This window comes from Cucurbita pepo, chromosome 2, assembly GCF_057944985.1.
Source record: "Cucurbita pepo subsp. pepo isolate OVF chromosome 2, ASM5794498v1, whole genome shotgun sequence".
NCBI lineage: Eukaryota > Viridiplantae > Streptophyta > Magnoliopsida > Cucurbitales > Cucurbitaceae > Cucurbita > Cucurbita pepo.
The window spans coordinates 7,516,574-7,542,527 of NC_141799.1; the positions used below are offsets into that span (position 1 = coordinate 7,516,574).

At 35.6% G+C, this 25,954-nt stretch overlaps 2 protein-coding genes across 8 annotated transcripts; one reads left to right on the forward strand and one right to left on the reverse strand.

Moving 5' to 3' along the window:
• The first annotated feature begins 205 nt into the window (after positions 1–205).
• LOC111784586 (DEAD-box ATP-dependent RNA helicase 28-like) lies at positions 206–12,574 on the forward strand. Of its 7 annotated transcripts, XM_087121071.1 has the most exons (12): positions 206–619; positions 697–876; positions 972–1,040; positions 1,248–1,349; positions 5,718–5,891; positions 5,998–6,146; positions 6,281–6,376; positions 8,807–8,903; positions 11,400–11,501; positions 11,697–11,795; positions 11,894–11,974; positions 12,126–12,257. In XM_087121071.1, exons 1-11 carry the CDS (start codon positions 293–295, stop codon positions 11,972–11,974), a joined length of 1,476 nt encoding a protein of 491 aa, XP_086977197.1. In that variant the 5' UTR covers positions 206–292; the 3' UTR covers positions 12,126–12,257. The 7 variants fall into 7 exon arrangements, 3 of the variants coding, with proteins under 3 accessions (XP_086977197.1, XP_086977195.1, XP_086977196.1); XR_015419747.1 differs by lacking the exons at positions 11,697–11,795; positions 11,894–11,974; positions 12,126–12,257 and adding exons at positions 6,606–6,708; positions 6,825–6,869; XR_015419749.1 differs by lacking the exons at positions 11,697–11,795; positions 11,894–11,974; positions 12,126–12,257 and adding exons at positions 6,606–6,708; positions 6,808–6,869 and having other exon boundaries at positions 11,400–11,443.
• A 462-nt stretch (positions 12,575–13,036) lies between these two features.
• On the reverse strand, positions 13,037–24,854 carry LOC111784590 (DNAJ heat shock N-terminal domain-containing protein). The gene is made up of 11 exons (XM_087121068.1): positions 24,053–24,854; positions 22,447–22,781; positions 22,047–22,124; positions 21,819–21,921; positions 19,891–19,979; positions 19,503–19,614; positions 16,818–16,871; positions 16,689–16,737; positions 14,069–14,175; positions 13,566–13,678; positions 13,037–13,475 (listed from the first exon to the last, which is right to left on the reverse strand). The coding sequence occupies exons 1-11, from the start codon at positions 24,461–24,463 to the stop codon at positions 13,130–13,132; spliced, it is 1,797 nt and encodes a 598-aa protein (XP_086977194.1). The 5' UTR covers positions 24,464–24,854; the 3' UTR covers positions 13,037–13,129.
• Between the last annotated feature and the right edge of the window lie 1,100 nt (positions 24,855–25,954).

The following is a 25,954-nucleotide window of genomic DNA, read 5'->3' on the forward strand; positions in this document are numbered from 1 at the left end:
ATCGCGTGAAATATTAATTTTTTGAATAATAAATTTAAAAAGTGGGTTGTATCACTGGTATAAAACATCGGATACTATAAACATTATATTATTATTTGAATATGATATTGTTGTACGACAACTGTTTTTGACTTTTTAGATTATTAATAAATTAAATAATTAATTACGAAGGACATAAATTCCTTGTTCCCGCCAGCGCCTGAAATAAATTCATTTTATAACCCTAAACCCATTCGCTAAAACCCTCCTCTGTATAACGAATTTACCAACTTGTTGGAGAGCGAAGGTCGCCATGGCTCCCAGTTTTGTATTCCATCCTCCCAGTGGCGAAGAATTCGACCATTCTGAAGCTGAAGAGCAAGAAGAAGACGACGACGACGAACAAGGAAAGGAACGAGGAGGAGAAGATGAGGCGGAAGATGAACCAATCTCTCGCCGCCGCACTGAGTCTCCTTGGGATTTGGCTTCCTACTCCGAGTCTGTGGCTGATGAACATGCCCGTAGAAGCACTACTTCTGTTGATTTCAAAATCTCCAAATTGCTTCAGAAGCGCTCCGCAAGCTTCACTCCTACCGCCGCTGATGATGATGAAAGTTCGGAATCAGAATCTGACAGACAAGTGACTCTGTGGCCCTATCTCTTTTGTGTCGGTTGGTTGTTTTCTGGCTTCGCTAATTCTTGCGTTTTGATTTTTAGGAAGATTATAAACCGGAAGATGACGATGATGGAACTAGTAATGCTGCTGAGAGTAAGTCGTTTTTTGTGCCTTCTGATGGGGCTTCCTTTCATGCGAATTCGTTCATGGAGCTCAACTTGTCGCGCCCACTGATTCAAGCATGTGAGGCTTTGGGATATGCAAAGCCGACGCCAATTCAGGTTTCTTTTGCTAGTTTTTGGTTTTATGATTTTTGTTTTTATGTCTTTGTTTTCTATAATCTGAATTTGATTTTCTTACTAATCTTGTTGGGTAGGCGGCTTGTATACCGTTGGCATTCACTGGAGGTGATATATGGGGAAGTGCAATTACTGGTTCTGGAAAGGTAGGGATTTGTCTTGAGCTTTCTTTGCAATCAACTGCCAGAATTAGAGTTTTTGGAATAGAACGATAGTTTTGGCTTTTGGGGATTTTGCTTTATGAACTATTGCAGAAGTTCTGTAAAAGCTGGAGAACTACAGAATGATATGGAAAATAAGTGCGAAGGCCCCCAGTATTGCTATTGACCTTGTCCTTTTCTGTCAGACTGCAGCCTTCTCCCTGCCTACTTTGGAGAGGCTACTCTATCGGCCAAAACGTGATCGGGCAAATAAGAGTTCTAATCCTAACTCCTGCTAGAGAATTGGCTAATCCAGTAAGTACGGTTTTAAATATTAAGTATCTTTCCTCGCATGTTTTCATGTAATCAACCAATTTAAGTGTCATTTTAACTTCACTTTACATATATTTCGAGGGAAAGTTCAGTAATATTAAGTATCTGTTGTGACAAATCTTGGATTTTTTTATTTATTTTTATTTTTAAGAAATGCTCATTTTTAGTTCTTCGAGAATCTTGAAGCAGCCACGTAAACTATCTGCCTAGATTGGAAAAACTCTAGAAAATCCCTACAGAGAATATGAACATCCGCCTGCATTGTAATACCACAATATTGAATATGAACCGCCCTTTGGGAAAAGCTGAAGGAGAGTGGAAATCCTTTGACTTGCAGTTCTAAAAAAAAACTCAAACAGAAGCTTCAAACTTCACTGACCTCATGCCCAGCCTCAATCAACAAGAACCAAAGGTTTCCCTCGAAACCTTAAAACCCATATTTTATACAAATGGCAAAAACAGACTTCCCTAGGCGTCCTGCAACATTATTGACTTTGCAGTTTCTATAAAACGCTCCTTGTAGGAATCTTTGCGATTACTTACCATCATTTTTTTTTTTTTTTTTTTGCTTTTCTGTTTATTTCATTCATTCGATGAAATTTTCTTTCTTTTTATCAAACTCTCCAACCACTAATTTTTTCATTCTTTCTGTTTATCAAATTCTCCAACCACTAATTTTTTCTAATATGAAAGATACATTTCATTTAGCCAAGCGAGAAACCTAAACAATTAAGTGATATTATTGAATACGAACCTGACTCTTATAGCCTTACAAATAACCATAAATAGAAACTAACCTAAACGAATATGAAAAATATTTAAATAGATCCCTAAAAATACTCTTAACTATTTTACCTAATCAAATTCTTCTAACCATCCCTCCTTTAACTTATTCTTAACCTATTCTTCCCGGTTAAGAATTAGTTCAAGTTATAAAAACTCTTCAAGTTCTTCACGCAACTTCCGAAATGCTTCTAATTTTAAAGGCTTTGTCAACAAATCAGCAAGTTGATTTCGGTACCACAAAATAATAAATTAACAGTTCCTTCTTTTGTAAGATCTCTAAGAAAGTGAAATCTTACTCTTATGTGTTTGGAACGTCCATGTAGAATTGGATTTTTGGATAGCTTAATAGTTGAAGTATTATCACACATTAGCTTTGTTCCTTCTATTTGAGAGTGACCAATCTCTTTGAGTAGCCTCCTCATCCAAACAGCTTGACATGCACCGGCACTAGCAGCAACAAACTCAGCTTCCGTGGTTGATAAGGTGACTATAGGCTGCTTACGAGAAGACCAAGCTACTGCTCCTCCACTCATCATAAACACATAGCTTGAAGTACTCTTGCTATCTTCCATGTCTCCGGCATAGTCACTATCAGTAAATTCATTTAAATCACTAACTCCTCCCTTTCTATAAAATACACCATAATCTATCGTACCTTTCAAGTATCTTAAAACCCTTTTAGCTGCTGTAAAATATTGTTGTGTTGGACATGCCATGAAACGACTTATCAAACTTACAGCAAACATGAGATCAAGACGAGTAGCTGTGAGATACATCAGACATCCCACTATTTGTTTATACAAAGTTAAATCTACTTTTGCACCATTTTTATCTTGGCCAATTTTCTCTATTCCAAGAAAAAATATCATCTGACCTAAGTCAGTCATATCAAACTCTTTCTTCATGAAACGTTTAAACTCCTCCAATAATTCTTCATCGTCTCCGGTAAATAAAAGATCATCAACATAAATGCTTACAATAAGAATTTTACCTCCCTTCCTCTTGATGAAGAGAGTTTGCTCACTGGAACTGCTTTTGAATCCTTCCTTGATGAAGTAGGATTCTATTCGACTAAACCAGGTTCTAGGTGTTTGTTTTAGTCCGTAGAGAGCCTTTTGGAGTTTGTACACCATCTCCTCACTTCCTTTTTTCTCATAGCCTTCACCGGAATCTGCTAACCATATAGGTGGATGTCGATTTCTCCCCTCCCATATTGTCAAATCTGGTGCAACAGTTTTCAGCAACTGGTTCAATTGTTTCAGCAACCGGTTCAGTCGTTTCCTTTGTGATTCTTCCTCCTTCAGCTGTGTTCTTATCAATTCAATGTTTTTCCCCGGTCCAATTTTTCCGTTGCTCTCCATTTACCCATTTTTGGAAATGGAGTCCGATGTTGCTGGCCTTTCATACATGCCTCACAGGTGGTGTTTGGAGCTCCAATTTGCGGCAAGCCTTTCACCATGTTTTTGTGTTTCAAGGTGCACAAGCTTTTGTAGCCGAGATGACCATATCGATGGTGCCAAAGTGTTGACTGATCCGTATTTGAAACTTGGAGGCATTTTTCTTCATTTGTTGTGGTAGATGGTTCAGTACCCAAAATAAACTGCTGATTTGCACTCATAATTGACTCTGCTATTTTTCCTTTTTGTGGATGATAAAGGCTACATATCTTTAAATAATACTGCTACTCCTTTTTCTTGTAGTTGTCCAACGCTCAAGAGATTATTTTTGAGTTCAGGTACCCAATACACATTACTAATAGTGCAACGAACCCCATGCAAAGTTAATTTCACGGCACCCTTTCAATGTGGGAAAATGTCTTGTCTTAGCTGGAAAACATACCTTCACTTGCACACATATGGTTTGAGCAACTAGAATCTAAGAACCAAGCATCACTCCTTTTTGCTTCATGTCTTTCCATATGAGCCATTAACAACATTTCATCCTCTTCTTCCAGCTCTGCGTAATTCAATTTCTTATTCAACTTTGGACATTCATATTGAAAATGACCTAAGTCATGACACCTATAACATTCAACAGTTGCTTTGTTGAAAGTTGATCTTCCTCTTCCGCGTCCTCTGCCCCTGTAAGTTCCTCTTCCTCTGTTACTTATTTTCGTTCGTCCTTCGACTTTTAGAACTTGCTCCTCTCTATTAATGCTGGATCTTCGAAATTTTTGTTCATGCACCACTAATGAACTTTGTAATTCATCAATGGACATGTTATCAGTATCTTTGGATTCCTCAATGGATACTACAACATAAGTAAATTTTTCAGTCAGGGTACGCAGAATTTTTTCTACAATTTTCTTGTCTGGCATATCTTCTCCATTGCTTCTCATCTTGTTGGAGATTATCATCACTCTTGTAAAATAATCTGTGATACTTTCATCATTCTTTATCTCTTGGATCTCAAATTCTCTCTTGTTGGAGATTATCATCACTCTTTGCAAAATAATCTGTGATACTTTCATCATTCTTTATCTCTTGGATCTCAAATTCTCTTCTTAATGCATTAAGAAGAAATTTCTTCACTTTTTGGTTTCTGCCAAATTTTCATTGAGTTCCAAACAATCTTGGCTGTGCGACGATCCAAGATTTGTTCAAAGACCGTACGAACAATTGCCTGGAAGAGTTAATGCTTTACTTGGTAATCTTTGAGTCTAGCATCATCAAGGTGGCCCTTTTGTTCCTCAGTCAGAATTCTTCCTTCCTCGGGTTCTGAGAAACCAATCTTCACCACACTCCATACACCCTTTGCTCTGAGCAAATTTTCCATCAGCTCACTCCAATGATCATAGTGATCATCGAAGTGAGGGATCTTCGCTAAAGTTTTATCTTCACTCATACGCTCTATTTGATCACTCTAAAATTGCGGCTCTGATACCAATTGTTAGGTTTTGACATAACTAAGCCAGAAACATAAACAATTGAAGTTTGAGGTGATGATATTATTGAATACTGAACTTGGCTTTTTATAGCCCTTACAAATAACCATAAATAGAAACTATCGGAAACAAATAAACAAATTTAAAAAATATTTAAATAGATCCCTACAAATACTCTAACTATTTTGACCTAATCAAATTCTTCTAACATTAGTGCCCAAAGAAACACCAAAACATGCTTTAAAAGATCTATTAGTTATATACGTTCCTCCTTTACATATTCATGTTAATATTAAACAAAAATAAGGATACTTCGCTTTGTTTTTCATTCAGAGTTCACAGTATGATAGAAATTTGCTCAGTTTACTGATATCAGATGTTGCCTGATTGTTGGAGGGCTTTCAAGAAAGGTACGACCTATTGTACGTTGGTGATTTTATTTCAATAATGCAGAAGTTTGAACATTTACCTGGTATCCTATATTGTAATGTATTTAAAAAAAAATCCGGTATGTACTTCACATAATATATCAAGGTTCTGTTTCATCATAAATGTGAGGGTTTATTAAAGAATCAAAATGCATTATTGCAGGATTGTTGGCTTCTTTTTCCTAGAAATATGTTTGATTTTGCTCTCATTTATTTGGTATAAGGTTATTTTATTAATTTAATTTTGTTCAGGAGCAAGAGGCTGCCTTAAGATCAATGCCAGATGTGGTTGTGGCCACTCCAGGACGCATGATTGATCATCTACGCAATTCCATGTCTGTGGATTTGGATGATTTAGCCGTTTTAATACTTGATGAGGCAGATCGTCTTTTGGAACTTGGATTTAGTGCTGAAATTCGTGAATTGGTATATTTGGGCCACTTGGTGCACTTTTTATGATGGAAATTGTATGAATCTTTACTACGTCTATTTCCTGTTTGGTATAAAGAATTCTTGATCTTCATTTTTAAAGGTTCGCTTTTGTCCAAAAAGGAGGCAGACAATGTTGTTCTCTGCTACTATGACAGAAGAAGTTGATGAGCTCATCAAGCTTTCATTGACTAAACCTTTGCGCCTCTCAGCTGACCCAGCTACCAAGCGGCCAAAAACGTTGACAGAAGAGTAATTTCCAACTTGACTTCTCATCTGGAATTAATTAATTTACTTATTTTTGTAAATAAGTCATATATTAAGCTGAAAGTCTTTTATCTGTTAGGTGACTTTTTAGTTATCAAGAATGTGTATTCCACTTGCAGGGTGGTCAGGTTACGTAGAATGCGTGAAGTGAACCAGGAAGCTGTCCTCCTTGCTCTGTGCTCTAAGACATTTACTTCTAGAGTTATTATATTTAGGTACTGGAATGCAATAAGTTCATGAGCTCTTGCTCAACTTTGTTATTGGATTCTTTTAGTGGGAGGGATGCATCTAATTCATTTACTAAGTAATATATCTGACAGGGTCCATTTTTCAGACTCTTAAAAGCTCGAGAATTTTAACTTTATCATTCCTTTTGTTTTATTATTTTGTTTTCTGTATTGCTTGAGAATTTTAACTAAATCAGTTTTTTCTTTGGACCCTTAGTGGAACCAAACAGGCAGCTCATAGACTAAAGATTTTATTTGGCTTAGCTGGCCTTAAAGCCGCCGAGCTTCATGGTAACCTTACCCAAGTTCAGCGTCTTGATGTGAGTGATTTTCTTGTTAATATGTATAATTTTGGAATCATTAAATCAGGATCCTCAGTGTTCCCCTCTCGGATCATTATTTTGATGGTCTTATGTAAGGCCTTGGAACTCTTCAGGAAACAGCAAGTGATTTTCTTATAGCTACTGATGTGACTGCTCGGGTGACAACTCATTTTTAATTTTGTTTGTTTTTTGATCTATAGATATACAATATAGTTGAGGAAAAATCAGCTACATTAATTTTACTGATACTTTTGTGGCAATTTATGCTGCGATTGAAATGCTGAGGTATTATTGGTGTTCAAACTGTTATAAACTTTGCATGTCCTCGTGATCTCACCAGGTAGATATTGGGTTCTGATTTGTGTTATTTGTCACCTGCGACCTTATTTACTTTTATTGGCATCACATCCTTATTTTCTCTTTATGGAATATTCACTTTTGATTTAATTTTAAACCACATTTATGCTGTATATTTCATATTGGTTGAATGTTTCTCATTAAAAAAAAAAAAAAAAAAAAAAAAGAAAAAAAGAAAAGAAAAGAAAAAAAGAACACATTTATTTAATTGTTTTTCTTTATGGAGCAATCAGTCTGGTACCCTTGTTGTGTTGGTATTCTGCATATGATTCATGCCCATGTGTCTTGTTGACTTCCTAGTCTTCAAGTGTCACAACCATGCTATGAACCTAGAAGAATGTCATGATGCGACTAAGGAGGATAGTGCATCATCCAACATACCATATAATGTGTGCATTAAAGAAGAAATGAGACATAAGTAAGATATGGGCAACCAGTAGACATGAGCGTCACAGATAGGCTTGTTGAAGGGTCGGGTAGGGTCCCAGGCCTTAACCTTGAAAGTCGGGGTTCCGAAGGAAATTTAGACATGCGGTTCTGGAGTTAAGTCCGTCCATATAAAATATGAAAGCTCACTAAATTTGGTGTCAATTGACTAGATGGATGCTCCACGACACTGTAGGTTCGTTCTCCACCACCCCTGGGCCATGTGACCTAAATCATGTCTACACCCACCAATTTGGAAATGCCTCAAAATGTATTATAGGGGGAGGCATGATGTCAGCTTTCCACCACCCGTGGGCCCTGTGACCTAAGCGAGTTACTCTGTGGCACGTATGTGTGTCACAATGAGGGCGAGTGTTCTGAGACGAGTGTCTCCGATGACTTCCTTTGAAATGGGTCTTTTAAGGACAGTACCAAGCGGCACGGGTGTGCCGATATTGTGCCCAACCCATGTGTCGGAGGTTGAATTATGCACCTGCTATCCAGTACGGGATCCATAAATGACATGTCATGGGTACGGGAGGGCCAATGCCTCGATAGAACTCGAATGGATGAATGTTCGATATGTCTCGATGTTATGAACGACACGTGGGCCCTTTCTCGATGACATGACCGAGTGAGTTGCGATGACCGATGATACCCCAGGTTGAGCCGAATGACTTAGCCTAGCGTACAGGCAAGTCGATTGTGCCATAGACGATTTAACATGCCTGTGCAGACGGCGTGTGTTGCCGAACAAGCTTGGATTCCGCTCAAGTGATGTTTGGTGGCAAAGAAAAATCTTGCTTGAGGTCCGACGAAGCCGCAAAGCCGAGTGAAAAATGTGAATGAGGCTTGAGTTCTCCCTTAAGGCTTGTCGTAAGCGTGTCAAGATCACGACACCACACGATTGAAGAAGTACGACCGTAGCATCTAGGATTCTTATATGAAGGGAATGTCTGATTTTTTCCCCTTACTCTTTATGCTTCATTTCCTTTTACTCTTCAAATAACTTTTTAATTTCAGATTTTATTTATTTATTTATTTGTTAGTATTACACTTTTAGAAAATTCGAATTTACAATTTTCCTTGATTGTATTATATGCACCAAATTTTAGGCTTCTTTTATGACAAATTCATGATTCCTTGATCAAAGAATCAACCCCATATAAATTTATGATAAGGCATGCGTCAACCGTTATTTATTTATTATATATGATTTTTTTTCCTGTTTAATAAGTAACTGAACTTTCCTTTATTTATTACATATGATTAATAGAATTGATTACATTCTTCACTTTCATTCTTTTTGCAGCTATGTTCATCGAGTTGGTCGTACTGCAAGAGCTGGTAGAGAAGGATATGCCGTTACTTTTGTGACTGACTGCGACAGATCTCTTTTGAAAGCCATAGTGAGTGTTCAAGGCATTTGAACATTGCATGTTGTTATGAGTTTTTTTTACATTAAATTCTTATTACTTCCATCAAGTTGGGAAAATAAAATTGAAAGTTACTGCCTTTTAAGAGGAATCTTTTGTGACCTGGTAGCTAAACCATAAGATACTAACAACACTGCGATATAAATATATTTGTGGCAGGCTGGGGTTTGTGCTATTTTGTGGAGTCAATGGAGTGAGTAATAATAGAATCTTTAAGGGGTGGGAGGGATCTTTTAGTGACATGTGGTTTCTTGTTATATTCTATGTTTCTCGTTGGACTTCATTGTTGGAGTTTTTTTCTAACTATATTCGTTAGGTCTCATCTTCTTGATTGAAGCCCCTTTTTATATTGTCTCCCTTTTTTTGTGGGCTTCTTTTTTGTATGCCGTGTATTGTTCTCGATGAAAGTTTGATTTTTTCATTAAAAAATAATATATCAAAGGAAAATTACAAAATAACAATAGCCTTGTAAGGTCCCTAACACTCCTTGATTATCAAAATACTCCAAACTAATAGCATAGAATCTCTCCTACATTACCCATAGCCTACCGTACTAGTACTCTCACGGTAGCCTGAGGGATTGGTTATGTTAAGCTATCTGGAATCTATTCAAAGTAGTGTTTTCTCGTAGGCCCTAAAAATTATGGACCACGTTTTTTGGACGTTATAACTACCCCTTCGAACTACTACCATTTAAATAAAACATTACCCAAAATCAAACCTGATTTTCTCAAAGCATCTGGCCTTCAGAAAGTAACTGAAAAGTCATGATGAGCTTGACTGGGTTGAATGAGTTAGATTCATCTCTTCAGCAACTGTATCTATGCTTCATCTTTTTGGATTTTTTCTTTCTAGCAAGCTTTCAGGGCCCAGAGACATCTTTACTCTTCTTAAATTATCCCTTCTTTCCACCCTTTTAAGAAAGGAAATAAGATCTTGTGGTGCAACTTCCTACACGCTTTGTTCTGAAATTTGTGGTTGGAAGGAATGCTCATATCCTCTCAGACAAGCAACAAAACATTCACACTAATCGAATCTACTTCATATCTTGTTTTATCTTGGAGTCATCTTTCACCTCCATTTTGTAATTATAGGATATCAACTTTCCTATCTTAATGGAGGTGTTTTCTTTATAAAAAAGATATTATCTCTGATAGGACTTTATTTTGTATATATTTCATACATCAATGAATGGCTTATGTATCCTATCCACACACACACAAAATCCAAATCAAAATCAAAACCACATTCAAATTTTTACCGAACTGACATCAGAGATTCCCGAACATGCATTTTTTTTAACACTCCCAATGAGAAGCCTGAACTTCATTTTTAAAGCCAGAAACCTCCAAAATCGACATTAGCTTTGGGTGTCTCGTTTTTTTTAATATCCCATGAAAACCAAGAAAGCGAGACATTCCTTACCTTTACAGAAGAAGCTTTCGCCAAGCTTCTCATTAACTTCAGAAATAAGGTTGACTAGCTCCCACAACCTTTTAAAATTTTCCTTTCTTTTCTTCACATATTCAATACTCCATATAGATTATCTTAGCTGATCATGACATCTTTTTCTTCCACCCATAGAAAACTAGTCGGTAAAGGAGGAGTAATCTTTGTCCAAAATATTTTCAGAGAATAAATTGTTGTCTTCGATGGAATTTAGGGCTGAATTATATTGTATATAGATTAAATAACTTCCATCTGTAGGCCAAAACTTTATTCCAGTTTAGGGCTGAACCGTATTGTATATAGATTAAATAACTTCCATCTTTATTTATTTTTCACTCTGGTTGGCAGGAAGATGATCTGCAAAGAAATGAAGAGAAATAAATGTACAAGAAAATAGGGTAACATAGATTATAGATATACAACCCATTAATTGAGGAAAATAAAGGGGAATCTACAATATCTACAATATCTAATACCTTGTTTGCATCTCTTTTTTCTGAGGGTTTGCGAGGCCTTTAGGCTGTGGTCATTTGTCTCTCTTTGCATTTACTAGTATATTGTAATGGTTAGTTGTATTTATCTTGTTGTGAAAACTTTAACCAATACGTTCTCTGGTTTGCTTTTTATTCGACAAGGGGAGAGAAATTATGGAACAAAATGAATTATTTAGATGTAACCAACCCTTTTCATTGTACTGTTAGGATCAGTGGTACACAGCAATTCTTCAGCTGCTTTTGTTTCCTCCTTTTTCAGGCTATTTTTTCGTGTTTATTGCTAACTGGCTTGTTTCTTGTGAATTAGTTTTTTTTTTAAGACATTTTTTGTCAAGGTAATTTTACTCATACTTTCGTCTCTGTTTTTATCTTCCAAGTTGTATTATGAGTTGCCAGTTTTTCCAAAGCATCATATATTGCAGTGTAACAACACAAACTCTAATTTTACTGGAACTTTTTTTTATAAGAACTTATACTGGAAGTTCTCATTAACTCTGGTTGTTATTTTCTTTCTTTGTGTACTCAGGCAGAAAACATGATTGTTCATCAGGAAGAAATTTTTTCTCGCCCTAAAAAGACTTGGTTTATAACTGAAAAGGAGAAAAAGCTTGTAGCGAAAGCAGCTAAGGTAAGTTCTTGTTTCTGTATATGCTAAAGAAATCCCAATTTCTATAACAAAGGTTTGGATTTTCCTGATCGTGTGATATGGACTTCGGCTTTTAAGCTTCAGCTTGCCTTTATGATCATTTGGATCCCTCCCCTTTTTGCAAATTTTAGTATGCAACATTGTGCTTTGTGCTTTTTCTATTTTTTCCTCAATTAGGTATCTTCGGAAAAGGGAAAGACTTCTAGGAATGAGGTCTTAAGTGCTCAACATGCTGAAGATCTTAGGATGAAAGAAAAGAGGAAGCGTGTGCATGAGGTGCTCTAACATTGCATGAACTAATGCTCTTTCAAATATTTAAAATTTGTCAAGTAGAATCCTAATAATGTACTTGATGATATGTATGGTTTGAGCAGAAAAATTTGCCCAGGAAGAAACGTAGGAAACTGGAAGCAGCTAGGGAAATGACTTCTTTTTTTACCCATTGTCACATTTAAGTACTGTATTCTTTTAATCCATTCTATTATAATATATTTAAGGGGAACAAAGTAAAAGGATCAGGATATCCTACACGTGAGGAAGTTAATTTTAGATCCACCATACATTATTGTAACTTAGTCGCTTGTCACACAATTTTATTGACTGCAGGGCGATGGAGAGAATAAGAAAGACAAGTCTGGATTATCACTTGTGAAACTTGCCTACCGTCGGGCAAAAGCAGTAAAGGCTGTGAAAAAGGCATTTGACTCTGGCAAGATTGTGAAGAAGCAAAACCAGAAAACTAAAAGTTCTTCTCAGAGAACTCAATCAAGATCCGAAGAGATGCGAGAGATGTTCCAAAACGATATGAGCGAACAGAAGCAGAAACGACGTGGCAGTGGCGGTGGTGGTAATAAAAAGTCTAAGCAGTTTTTGGTTCCAAAATTTTGTTTGGTTGTACCATTTTCTATATATATATATATATATATATATATATATTGTAAGTTCACTCATTGCTATTGGTTCTGATGTGCTAAAAGGCACACCCTATTAACACATTTTTTTGTCAATAGAGTTGTACCATGACCAATAGAGTGGGCTATTATTAGTTTTCATAATTTTATGGTATTTTAGTTGAAGTTCAATATTAGTTTAGTATAGTGTGACTTTAACATCTATGAAAGAAAAAAGTATTTGGGGCGGTGAAAGCCTCGAGGAAGGACCGAAGGTTTTAATTGTATATTTATGTTGGTGTATATTTTAAATTAACATGGACTTCCTAGTAATAAAGTTTGAAGGCTACTAAAAAGTGTTTTTAACTTAAAAATGGAAAAAGAAAAGTTTGAACATGTCCATCATCCCTCTTCAAAGTCCCCTCGGCCCTCGCAAAGGCTGATCTATAGTTAATATAAAAATGTAATCTTCAGGAATAACATAAATTCATTAGATGTAAAAAAGCATCAACAGTTCTGAAAATTTTGAAATGTTATTTAGAATTTGTTAAACAAGTTGTTTCAAATAGAAAATATATAAATTAATATTAATCTTCACAAAAAGGAGAAATTAATGTAAGAACGCAATTGAACTCATAAGAAATTTGTTTTATTGCAAAATTAAGTACAATAAAGCATGGTACATAGTAAGAGATAGTGGCAAAAGATACATAAGTGATCTTAAAGAAAATTCCTTTGGTAGCTTCCTGAAGAAAACCTGGAGCCTAAGCCTTGAGCCATGTTCTCAGGATCGAAATTTATGGTCTTCCTACCAGCAGTTAAATCCTTCTCACGATCCCAAGGCTTCCATGGATGTTTTCCCACCCACTCTTCTTCTTTCTCTCCCACCTGCTGCTTTGATTTTTTCTTTCCACCACTGCTTCTACCCCCTTCACGATGCTTCTCTATGAGCGGTTTGGAGCGTTTTTCTCGATTATATTTGTCGACTAAAGCGGATTCAGAACTATTCTTCTTTGCTTCTTCGTTTGAAGCAAGTGCAGCGGCTTCGTTGTATGCTTCCAAATAACTGATCAATCAAACACGACGCTAGTTAGTATTTTGTTATGGACAAGAATTGGAACTAAATGTTCGAGTCTTCAAGGTGACAAATGCTTGCCTTGTCTTCGCTTTCTGCGCTCTGTCCGAAGGCGTATCTGTCCAAACACTAGTGTCGCCACGGCCTTCCTTGGAGCCCTTGCTAAATCTAGAAGATTGCATAGTCATGCCAGGCTGGAAGAGAAGGAAATAAAGTTTAAAACGCAACCTTGCTATTCATCAAGTTAGAGCATACTGCAGAACTAATGGTTTTGAGTTTACAAGACATCAAAACAACGATTTTGAACCTTCGAATGCTAATGTTAAGTAAATGAAATGAAATTAAGTAAATGAAATGGATCAGCTCAGCAGCCATTTTCAGAAATTTACAAGGTTTAATAAGAAATCACTATTTTCCTGAAGTATTACAAATATCACAAAATAGTTGCAAATTCAAAAGAGTTTGAACAACTTAATTAAAATGGTGAGACACAACTTGAGAAAAAGTGTAGACTATTTGAAACAGTAAAGCAGAAGAGAATTAACACCTACAGAGTAAAAAACACAAAAAAAGGAATGCCTTACCTTTCTTTCAGGAGGTAGGCTTGTCATCCATTCATCTCTTTTTGGTTCTACTTTAACTTCATCATCCATGTTCGCAAGGAGTTCATCATCACCCTCCATTGATATTCCTGCAGACATAGAAGTTTCACCAACCAGATTAAATAAAGACATGCAGCCTCAAAAAACGAACAACTTCTAATTGCAATTTTTCATGTACAGCATCCACAGCAAAGGTGCATGAACTGAAAGCAAACACAACTCATCAACTAATCTAGATGACTGTAATAGCCAGTCAATGTTAACTGTTGTGTGTTAAAGTACGTTAAATTGAAGTAGACATGTAAATAGCTGTTTAAAGTTCCTATTTGAATCAAGCTTATTGAGATTTGTTATTAGATTTATGACTCGAACATGCTTGAATTAATTGAGATCGATTTATGAAAGCCTATTAGTTATTGGTAGCGTACTGAAGTGCTCCTAAACTGTGAGAGTTTTATGAGATTGAATGTATGTTTGATATATAGATCGATTGACTATTGACTTGATAAGGCCCACTAGTGCTTGTATGTATGTAAAAATTTGGGTATGATTGAATGAAGTATACATGTAAACTTTTAAAATCATGATAGGTTTTAGTTATGCTTTTAGTTACGCAAATTATAGTACTCAGGCTATAATTCATGATTATAGACCCTATTATTAGGAGATTATAGGACCAGTTATTAGGTTACTATGTGAGATCTATTAGAGGTCAGCGAACCAATCTTTAATAGTGAACTTGTCTCGAGGAAAATGAGACTATATAGCATTGTGTGGCTGGCAAAGGCACGGGCTACTCCCCATATGTTTATATTGATGGGGTACAATACGGGGACTATTAGAGGGTGTCGTTAACCTTTAATAGTAAAATGTCTTGATAGATAGAGTTTGTATTTATATGGGAAGAGTTGACCTAAGATATGCCCTAGATACATATGATATGTAGTGCCACCAGATTCTTAGGTGGGGATTGTTGAGGATCTCCAACTATCCTCTGCCAATAAAAATGTTTAGAGGAGCAAAAGTCCACATAATATCGAGATAGTTGACAGGCTGAGTTGTGCCCCACATAGTTATTACATATGAGAACTGCCAAAAAGTCGTCAACTAATCTCTAGTGACAAGTTGTGTGATGTGCCAGAGGTGATATATAGCATTGGAATATACTATTCCAAAAGTTCACGCCTCACCTATTTGCAACTTGAATCGATAGCAGGGAAGTAGTAAGAGCATAGCTAAAACATGTGAACTCTAATGAATCCAACCACGGAGACATGCTCAAAAGAGCTGGATCACATGGCAATAATGGTCTAAGCTCGATGGAGCAAGATAGCGTAAGCCAATCATTGAGAGCTCAAAGGTTGATGAAAAACCAATCGTTGAGTAGATCATGAGACATCGATAATTGAGATATAACTCAGAAGAGCTACACTATATACCCATCATTGAGACAGGTCAACTGACATCAATGATTGAGATAGGGTCAAAGGAGCTAAAGGATGTAAATCCAACTATTGAGTTAGGCCAAGTGATAATGGATCATTGAGATAAGCTCGAAAAAGCCAGATGAGATAATATTAGAGAGTGAAAACCTTACTATGAACCCACGGGAGCTGAGTAGAACCTGATGTAAGACTCATTTAGTATTGATTGGCCCAGGAGTTGAGTGAGTCTTATTGATAGTATTCTTGTGATGGTAAACTATGATTGAGAGTCTAAGTTATCACATTAGGAGGCATATAAGTTGGACACTGTACTAATTCTAAGTGAGTTGGTGCCTAATTATAAGTGTGCTACTCTTTTTTTAGAAGGTACGAATGGTGTAACGTGCATACTGGAGTTGAAGGGCGATAAGGCTATGTGGCTTAGAACTCTAAATTGTATTTTCATACTGTAAGCTTCTGAAATGTACATCAGAGGGTATAGAGAGTTGCATATATAAACTGAATTGGTTTTGTTTCTTGTGCTTTAATTGCAGCCCTATTGATAAGGGTTGAAAAATGCGGGATGTAACAATGACAGTATCTTATTAATGAATAGCTGCAAAATTGGTACTATTATATTGAACATTTATTCATTACATTCATTTATAGCAATTGGTAAAATTTTCAAATACTAAAAATTAATTAAAATTTCTAGGGTGGTGATGGGGCTACGGTCAATTCCATTCCCATCCCCACAAAGAAACTTGCAATCTCTATTTCCCTTGTACCTTTTTCAAGTAGCCCAATACCCCTCCCTCTCCTTTCAGGCACATGAATAGCAAATAAAAGAAGATAACCTAGATAGAAACTAATGCACCAATTGCATTATTTCATCAATCCTCTTTACAGACTCTGTTATATATATATGCTGAGCTTTCATTAACACAAATGAAAGAATATACAAAGGGCATACAAAAAAACAAGCTCACTCTTTACAGATTCTTAGTGACAACTGCAATTAAGATGGTTTAGTTTTATCCCTATAGCATGAATAGAAACTCATGTTCCCACATTAAAACAATCTAATAGCCTAAAACTAGGAGAAGAGAAGGATAAGAACAAAGAAGAACCCAACTTGCAAGAAAAAATTGGCCACATGAATAGACAGATGATCTAACCTTGTGATTTTCTCCATTTTGCAGCCTCACGCATACCTCTTAACTCAACCTATAAAAGTAGAAAATATTAAATTCAAACTTGACCATTTCTTCCCTACACGTACATAGAACTTGAATCAAAATAAATACTTTAAATTGCTCCTGTTCCTCCTTGAATTTAATCTTGTCATCCAGTGCCTTCCGCTGCAAAGTAAAACAATATATATCAGAAGCTGGTCGACTTTTCAAGTCAAGCAGATGCAACTACCAATGTGATCAGGTGAGAATATAAACTTGAAAATAATTAGCCATCTGGCTGCATCAGCTAATGAAACATTTTTCATTGTTATATTTGGTGGCCCTTCATTATTCAATTGTGCATTTAGGGAACAAGATATTTGTTTTTTTGTTTTTTTTTTAACGAGAAACAATTTTTCATTGATATACTGAAAAGGATTAAAAGTTTAAGGGATACATACTCCCAAAGAGAGGGGAAAAAAAAAAAAGAAAAAAAAAAAAAAACAGATGCACAACCATATAGCAACCATGAACAAGAACTTTAAATAAACCTAACAAAACAAACACACTGCTTATACAAAAAATGACCATAATTAACTTTTGCTACCATTTTCAGAAACTTGAGAAAACTGGGGAAAGTCTTCCAAATTTGCTTCCAAATCTTCTGGTATAGTTTTTACTTTATACTTCTTAGATATGGCGGCGTAAGCATCATTAGCTCTTGTACGTATTGGAGAAAAATCTCTAACTTCTTTGGAAAATATTTTACTTTGTAAATAACCAGTTCATGACAAATCGATTCAAGCTCTCCATAAAAGCGGAATTTGACTACCTAAAGGAAGCTTCAATAAGAAAGACAAAGAAATGCACCGAAAGACTATTTGAGGAGAAACAACACCGTTCCTAAAAGACTAAATAGGTGGACGAATGACCATTAAACTTTCATGGAATTAGTGCAAAAACAACTGCTTTGAATCAAGATAACTGAAACATTACTTGGAATCACCTAACTCTAATCATCTCCGAAGTCACCAAAGGTCTATACACCTTAAGCCACTCATATTATATTGGCCAACAGTTAAAGTTTTTAGATAACGGGGTTCTATGGCCCTTGTAGATATTAAGAAAGACCTCTCTTCTGGCAGGAATTACGCGGCTTATTCTTTTTTATTTTTTATTTTTATAAGAGACAATTTCATTGATGAGTGAAACTTACTGGAGGGATGTATAATCATGGTGTTTACAAAACCACAAATTTTTTTATTTTTTATTTTTTTATTATTATTATTATTTTTATTTTTATCTTTTTTTCAATTTCAATGCGGGCAGCCAAACCGTCAAGAAGATTAAGGGTCACCATAGCCTTCAATAACTTTACGTAAAGAATGTTTTCCTTCGGATCAATTTTCCAACTGTAAATGATAATCCCAAATTAGTTTCCATTTTCCATCCAATGGTAAATCCAAAATCATCGCCAGTGGACTTCAACAGCCCCTTATCAGTCAAGAAGGGGTTGATGATTAAAATTGCTTCAAAATAATGTTCGAGAGTTCGATGTTCATTCCATAAATTGTGCGCACAAAATCTTGAGACCACAAAGAGCTTGCTAAGTCAACTCCTACATTCCTTTTTCTTTGTTGACCCAAAATGAAAAAGAAATCTGAAGCTTACTCAAAAAAACTGCAGAATTGTTATTGCCCTCAACAACCTTTGAATGTGTCCTTACTATCTCAGCATACCATCAACAAGAATTCACCTTGTCCTCAGGAATTACATCAACCAACTGCTGTTGTGGATGCTCCTTTGAAGAAAGTACTTTATTTTCAAATTTCAATAAAAATTTCCTTATCTTCCAAAAAACTAATCATACTTAATTATTTGGACAAACTGGAACAGTCTCTGCCAACCCCCGTGGGAGGCCAAACAACACTCTCAAGAAACCATCATTGTTGAAGCCTAAACTTAGATAAACATAAGTATATCTCTATCTTTCTTGAGGAATTTAGAAAAAAAATGGCATATGCAAAAGATCTAACAAAAAACTCTCAAATCAACCGAGATGTTAAAGGGATAAAGGGAATAATTGTTTAAATGTGATATCTTCAACAAAAATTACTTCCTTTACTCTCCAAATACAGAAAAATATATTACGAACACGACTCTTGACTTCCATGATGAGAGAAAGATACTAAGCAATACCAATCAACTGAAAATTTTAAAAAAATTGGACTGAAAACTAATAACCTCAACTGAACGGACGAAAAGAAAAGAACTCCAGTGATGAATGGAGGCTAAGAAACCAAGGACAAGAGGAGAAAAGGAGAGGATAAACTGTTTACCCTACCCCAAGCTCCTTGTTGTGTTTAGAGAACCAGATATTTCTGAGAACATTTAACATTTTCATATAAAGAACAATACATCCTCATTTGTCTTAAATATCAAATTTCTAGAATAGTTCAAATCCATAAGAATTCTTTTTTCCATCTAAATCCCATAACAAAAAAACTCAAGAAAAATTTAAAAAGAAAGCAGTGTTAGAAGACCAAAAACATGCACGAATACAAGTGCCAATCAATATTATGCAAGAAATGGTGAGATTCTTTTTGTACATCATGTCAAGAATGTAGTGTACTCGAAATTTACAATTTATCTTTTTTGAATAAAATTCTATATCTCTTGAAATCTGTTCACATGACAAGCATTATAGTTTGCAAATACAAGCTAAATATTGGTTTCAACAAGGAAAAGTGACCGGGCAATTAAAAGAATTCTCATTATCAGAATCAAATTCAAACCAATTGGGGGGAAAAGAATTACCTTATCAGGATCTTGTAATTCCTTAAAGGCGTTATTCAATCTAATAAAAGCTTGGTTGGCCTGAGGATGAGAGCATTTGTCTGGATGCACTAAAAGTGACATCTTCCAATACCTGAAGAAAAATGCACCAGAAATTATTAAACAGTTCTAAGAATATATTAAAAAGATCAAGTTTACCCAAACCTATTAGTTTGAGTTTTTTGAAATACAAAATTCTAGTCATTGTCTAAAGCTAGTGCTCGGAAATAGTAAACTAAGAATGAAACAAAAACCGCTATTTAAAAAGGATGGGTATTGAGGAACAATCATAGGTTCATATATGAATGCCTTAAGTACCGTTTTTTTTTTTTGGAGAGAGTTGTAGTATATTAATAACTCAAAACCATACCTCTTCTTAATATTTTCAATAGAAAGGTTTCGGTTCAATCCAAAAATGTCATATGGACTATCTCCCTCAACATCCATAATTCTTGCAACCTGAGATGAAATATGATTGGTTAAAATATTACATTTTCATCAAATTCTTGTGCATCTGTTTTTTTTTTTTTTTTTTTTTTTCTCTTTGACAAGAAATGAAAAAAATACAAAGGCATACAAAAAAAAGAAAAAAAGAAAAAAAGAAAAAAAAGCAAAGAAGAATGAGTCAAAACTAACTACAGAAATGAACTCCAATCCAAAAGAACAAGACCAAGGTCATAATTACGTAAAGGCCTTTTGACAGACGCACATAAGGAGGCATTAAATCTAACAATTTCCCAAACCTCCTTACCCGACTAAATACCCCAGAACACTTTGCCTCTGAAAAGCACCTCCTCCAACCTAGATGTGGCTGGTCTATTCCTTTTACGTAAAGGCCTTTTGACCAAGGTCATAATTACGTAAACGCCTTTTGACAGATGCACATAAGGAGGCATTAAATCTAACAATCTCCCAAACCTCCTTACCCGACTAAATACCCCAGAACACTTTGCCTCTGAAAAGCACCTCCTCCAACCTAGATGTGGCTGGTCTATTCCTTTTATAAAGAGATTTTTAACTTCAAGTGATATCCTTGGGTAGAACAACTCACTTTTCAACTTATCATTCTTGTAGCAATGGAAATAAAATAAACTTAAGACTCCTCTTCCTATTAGCATCACAACAATGAAAGAATACACGGGCATACCAAAAAATCAAACCCACTAAAAGAAGGATTCCAATGCCGTCTATTGAGATTTAAGGAATAATTACAAAATAACCGTGTCAACGTCGCCCAAAGAGAAACATAGAAACTCATGAGAGACCAAATATACTTAGGCTCTAAACTCCTCCAAAGGTCCTATTTCTCTCACCTCACAACCCCTACAACAAAGCACAAACACCACCATGCCACAAGAACTTCCTCTTCTCTTGAAACGGAGGATGGAGAAGGAACTCTTTGATCACCTCCCGGAGGTCTCAATGTCTAGCACACAGGCAACCAAAACTCTGAAAAAAGACAAATTTTCTAAGAAGGCTCTAACCGACATAACCGAAGGCTCTAAGAAGGAAACGAAATAGATAGAGATACCATTCAAAACAGAACAAAGAGAGTCAACCTACCCCCTTTGAAGAAAAAACTTCTCTTCCAATTACCCAATCTCTTTTGCACCTTCTCCCTAATAGAATTCCAAAAGGTGAAACATTTTTGGTTACGGCCAAGAGGGAGACCTAAATAGGACGAGGGGTAAGTGTCAATTTCACAACCCACCAAGCCAGCCAGCCCATCTTTCCCACTTGTCTGGCTCATAATTAAACCAAAGATTTGACACTTACCTCTTAAGGCCTGACATGGATTTGAAGAAGGTAGGACGTGGCTCAAAACAAGGAAAGACTCCTCCTTATCATAACCGAAGAAAATAGTGTCATTTGCAAGTTGAAGGTGAGATAGGAGCACTCTATCCTAACCCACCTCAAAACCCTCAACAACCTTGCCCTCCGCCCCTCTCGAGACCAATCTAGTGAGAATGTCCACCACCAGCAAAAAGAGAAAAAAGGAAATAAGACCACCTTGTCTCACGCTTGTCTCACGCCTCTAGTAGTGTTGATCCTCCATCTGGATTTATCATTAATGAGGATTGAATACACCAATCTAATTCAACTCCAAATCCAAGAGTAAGAGAGAGATTTAACTAACCCCAGAGGAGAGGGTTGACAATCAACTCAACATATGGCATGTCCTCCTTTTCCAATAATCTTGGAAATTTGATACAACATCAGGAGATTTAGACTTGAGAATTTTTTTTCTTATTCGATTTTTTCCCACCAATCTTACATCAAGTATAAGTAAAAGCAAACCTCTTCAAATCGTTCTGCCTCATTGGCTGTTTCAGCTTCTGCAACCATAGCAGGTGGTGGAGGCCCAACAAATAATTCATGGTCTTCCTCCAACTCAACTTCCCTGAAAATATAGACGAGATGGAAATAAGTTATTTCACTAGTACCTACACCGTTATCCTAAACAAAAATTTGGATCTAAAGATTACATGATCAAATAAACAAAATATATAACATGTCGTGGAATACCTAAGCTCAGTTTGTGCTTCGGTTAGTTTTGCTGCAGCAGCAAGAAGCTCAGCTGATGGCATTTCAGGGCCAAGCATCCTGAAGCAAAATATGAAGGAAAAGTAACTGAATCTGATGCACGGCTATATAGGATTAAGTAGCTAAGGAAAAGAATTACCAATTTTTTGTCAAGGTACATATGAAATAACAATAAACATCTTTTATGAAAAAAAGAAAAAAACAAAAATAAAAAACATACCACATGAGGTACATAAAAAAACTAATAATGGAAATACTTTTAAGATGCAAATGTTAAGGACTGGTTCATTTCATATTCCAGATTCATGCTTCCAATCACTTTTCAAAGCTAATTGGGTATTACAAGCTATATAGAATGAAACGGGGAAGTAAGCATAATTACCTTCTTTTAGGACCAGTGGCTTCACCATCTGGGTGTGTTAAATCTGACACATTCTCCTTGCTTGATTGTGTGGTTTCTGTATTCAAAGGTGGTGATGACTTATTATCCGGAGTTACGGAATGGTCAAACTGGTTCTTCTTTTGTTCCATATGAGTTTGAATAAGCGGTCCAATAGCTTCTAGAGTGGGATGACCGTTGGAAGGTAGTAGGAATACCCTCTCTTGAGATTCTTCAAGGTTTAATGAAAGGAACAGCTTCTTTAAACGCTTGGCCAAAGTCCTTTCAGAAATCCCACTGATATCAACAGCTTGTCCATCATCAATCATACTGAGAAGCTGTTAATGAATAAGATTACGAAAGTAAAAAAAGTGAGAACAATTATTAAATTTAATGTAAGAGAATTAAGAGATAGTAAAAATAAACAGCAGATAAGTTTCCAATGTCTTGTATATCATCTATAATTCTTAGAAGCTGTTGTATATGAAGAAGACCGAGGAAAAAAAGAATCAGACATAAGAGTGCCGCGGGGTAGTAAAAATAGATAGAAAATATGTGCTAGTATCAAGAATGTAGATAAATCAACTAGCAAATTAAATATTTAACCAGAGAAATTTTTAAACCATCAAATCAATTTACTTGATTTTATACCCTATCCCATGACCAGATAACTTTTTTGAATAACAGGTCCCAAAAAACTTCAAATCATAAAAACTTGGAGAGGACTAGGAAAATGAAAAATTTATGATTCTATGTCAAGCAGTGCTGGTATATCTACCTAGTATCTACATACTTATCCATTTTTCTAAAGCAAACACTTCGAAAGAAAAATAGGAAATTTCTTGTGGAATTGTAACAATGAAGGGAAACTAAACCATTTAGTTGATTGAAAAATTATGTCATCATCACCCAAATTAAGGAAGTGGAATGAAGCTTTGATGATGGTCATTAAGGCTTCCTAAAAAACCAAATGAGTTATAACTTAAGGAGCAAGGTAACATAAGCATTTATGAGAAAGATGATCTAGGTTGTTTGAAAAAGAGAGGAAAGTATTCCAAGACCAGAGCCCTTAGAGCAACTTATCAAACTAAAACCTAGAAGAACATATACTTTTTGAACCGAACCGAACCGAACCTCAGAACAAAGATTGAAGAGAACATCCATTTATCAAGGTTCCTCAAGCTACTGTAATTTCATTTTTTAAGAGAACCATGACTCACTATTCCCATTTTCTAAGAAATGACCTTCCAGAAAATGACATGCTCTTTGTAGAATAGTCAAATCCGGTTGGTTAAAAGAACTCATAATTAACCCTGAAGATTAAGTTCTTTTCAACTCCCAGCTAAAATAACACTTCTTCTTGGCTCTTTCTCGGATAATCACCAGTTTTAAGACCATCCCATCCAACAATGAAGCAAGAGCATCTCCTATTTTTGGTATCAGTATATGTTTCTCAGTTTCATACTCCCTACCTGAAATGAGCCACCCAACTCAAACGAAATTCCCTTTCCCAACAAGAATTCAAAGATTCAATGCATACCCACAACAATGTCAAATGAAAAATATTATCCGAACAAAACGAAAGCAAGCAAGACTTGAAGGAAAATACCTGTTTTAAATCATTCCCAACATCAGGAAATTCCTTCAGAAGCTCGCGTACAACCACTTCAGGCTCAATAGTTCTCAACTTCCGTCTCTCAAACTCGCTGTCACTAGAATTCCCTGAACGTGAGGACTCAGCATCACTTTCAGATCCATAATCATCCCTCTTTCTCTTGGCCTCCCTTCTCAATTTCTTCTTTCTCATCTTTCTATCTCTCTCCCTATTCCTATCTTTTCTCTTCCTCTCCCTATCTCTAATCCTCGACTCTCGCTTCTTGTCCTTCTCCCTCCTTGAACTGCCACTGCGGCGATGGCGGCGCGACCGCATAGAAGAGCTGTCCGAGTTATCTGAAGAGGACGGTGACGATGAAGAAGGCTCTGAATACTCGGTACGCTTCTTCTTCCTCCCACTTCCCATTGAAATTTGCAGAGATTTAGTTGGATTGAAAAATTCAGAAACTAGCCCAAGAAAAGAAAAAATCAGTGCCGGAAGCGGCGATTCCCTACTGGGCGCCGAGATTAGCGCGCCGCTGCCGAGGACAAGCCACCACAGAGGTGATAGAACTGGTTCGCCGTCGAAGAGAGCTGGCCGTTGATAGGAATCGGGTGGCAGGTGGGGTTTGATTGCGTGGGTGGTGGCGTGAAGCTTGTGGGTGGGTCGTGAATCGAACGCCGGCGTTGCTGATCGCTAAAACAGCCCCGATGGGCGTAGTAGTAAGGGGGCTACTAGACGAAGAGGAAGGAGGGTAAAGGGTAGAAGTTCTTCCGCCTCAACGTTCTTGGCTATGGAAAATTAGAGGGGATGGGTTGATCTACACAAATTTTATAATCCAACACAATAATATTATATTTTAATATTCTTTTTTTTTTTTTTTTATTTATGATTTGATGGATACTATATTTTATTTTATTTTTAATATTTAATTAGTCTATATTTTTTCGTAAGTATTAGTCGGTAGTTTATAAAAGGTTATGAATATGAATGGGAATACACAGCTTCAATTCCAATTCTATGTCTCATTCTTAACACATTAGATTCGTAATTACTCAATCAGGAGTGTATATTCCATTCGGCAACTAATAACTCGGACTCAATTTAAATTATCGGGTTCTTTTCTAAATCTAAATTGATTTAGTTTGGTTTCGAGTTTATGAAACTTTGAGTTGATCCAAACCGAACAAAAATTTATAAAATATATTAAGAAGTTTGGCCTAATCTAGATTTTTTTTTTCTTTTTATTATTTTATTTAATTTATTATATATATATATATATATATATATATATATATATATATATATATATATATATATATATTTAAATACCTCAATATTTAATAATATTTTTAAATACATCGTTTATAACAGGAATAAATAAACCACTAATCATATTCTTCTGAAAAGCATGCTTTATAATATGAATAAGTTAATAAACCACCATAATTTTAAGAAATTGTTTTCATTTTACGATTCTTAAATCAATGCTAGAATTTTTTTTTTTTAGAATTTTTACTTTTTATCCATCATTTTTATTGGAGAAAGTAAATGATTTTAAATATCGAGTTTTATCGAGAGTTGTCCAAAATATTTTGATTGTTATAGTGTTTTCGGTATATTTTTTTATTATTTAGGAGTTCTATAACACGAGTAGACACAAAATTTGATCTTTCAATAAATTTAAAGATTTTGTAGAGTAATTCTAACTCAACCTAACCCCGACTATGTACACTTCTAATTAAAAGTTCACAAATAAACACAAATCAATTTATAGTCATTTAAACAAACAAATTTTTCATCAATAACGGGTGAGAATTGTAACATCTTAACATAGTTCAACATAGAACTAACAACAACTAAATACTAGTACTTCCTACTCTAAAAAGTAAAAATACAATGATAGATCCAATATTA

Bases quoted from the DNA above. Each gene is read 5' to 3' on its own strand.
- LOC111784586 (XM_087121069.1), top strand. From the start codon at position 293: ATGGCTCCCAGTTTTGTATTCCATCCTCCCAGTGGCGAAGAATTCGAC. The intron at 6,377-8,806 runs GTACTGGAATGC...TTCTTTTTGCAG, and splicing joins TCTAGAGTTATTATATTTAG to CTATGTTCATCGAGTTGGTC. The intron at 8,904-11,399 runs GTGAGTGTTCAA...TTGTGTACTCAG, and splicing joins GATCTCTTTTGAAAGCCATA to GCAGAAAACATGATTGTTCA.
- LOC111784590 (XM_087121068.1), bottom strand. From the start codon at position 24,463: ATGGGAAGTGGGAGGAAGAAGAAGCGTACCGAGTATTCAGAGCCTTCT. The intron at 22,125-22,446 runs GTAATTATGCTT...ATTTTGCTTCAG, and splicing joins GCCACTGGTCCTAAAAGAAG to GATGCTTGGCCCTGAAATGC. The intron at 19,615-19,890 runs GTATGGTTTTGA...ATTTTTCTTCAG, and splicing joins ATTGAAAATATTAAGAAGAG to GTATTGGAAGATGTCACTTT.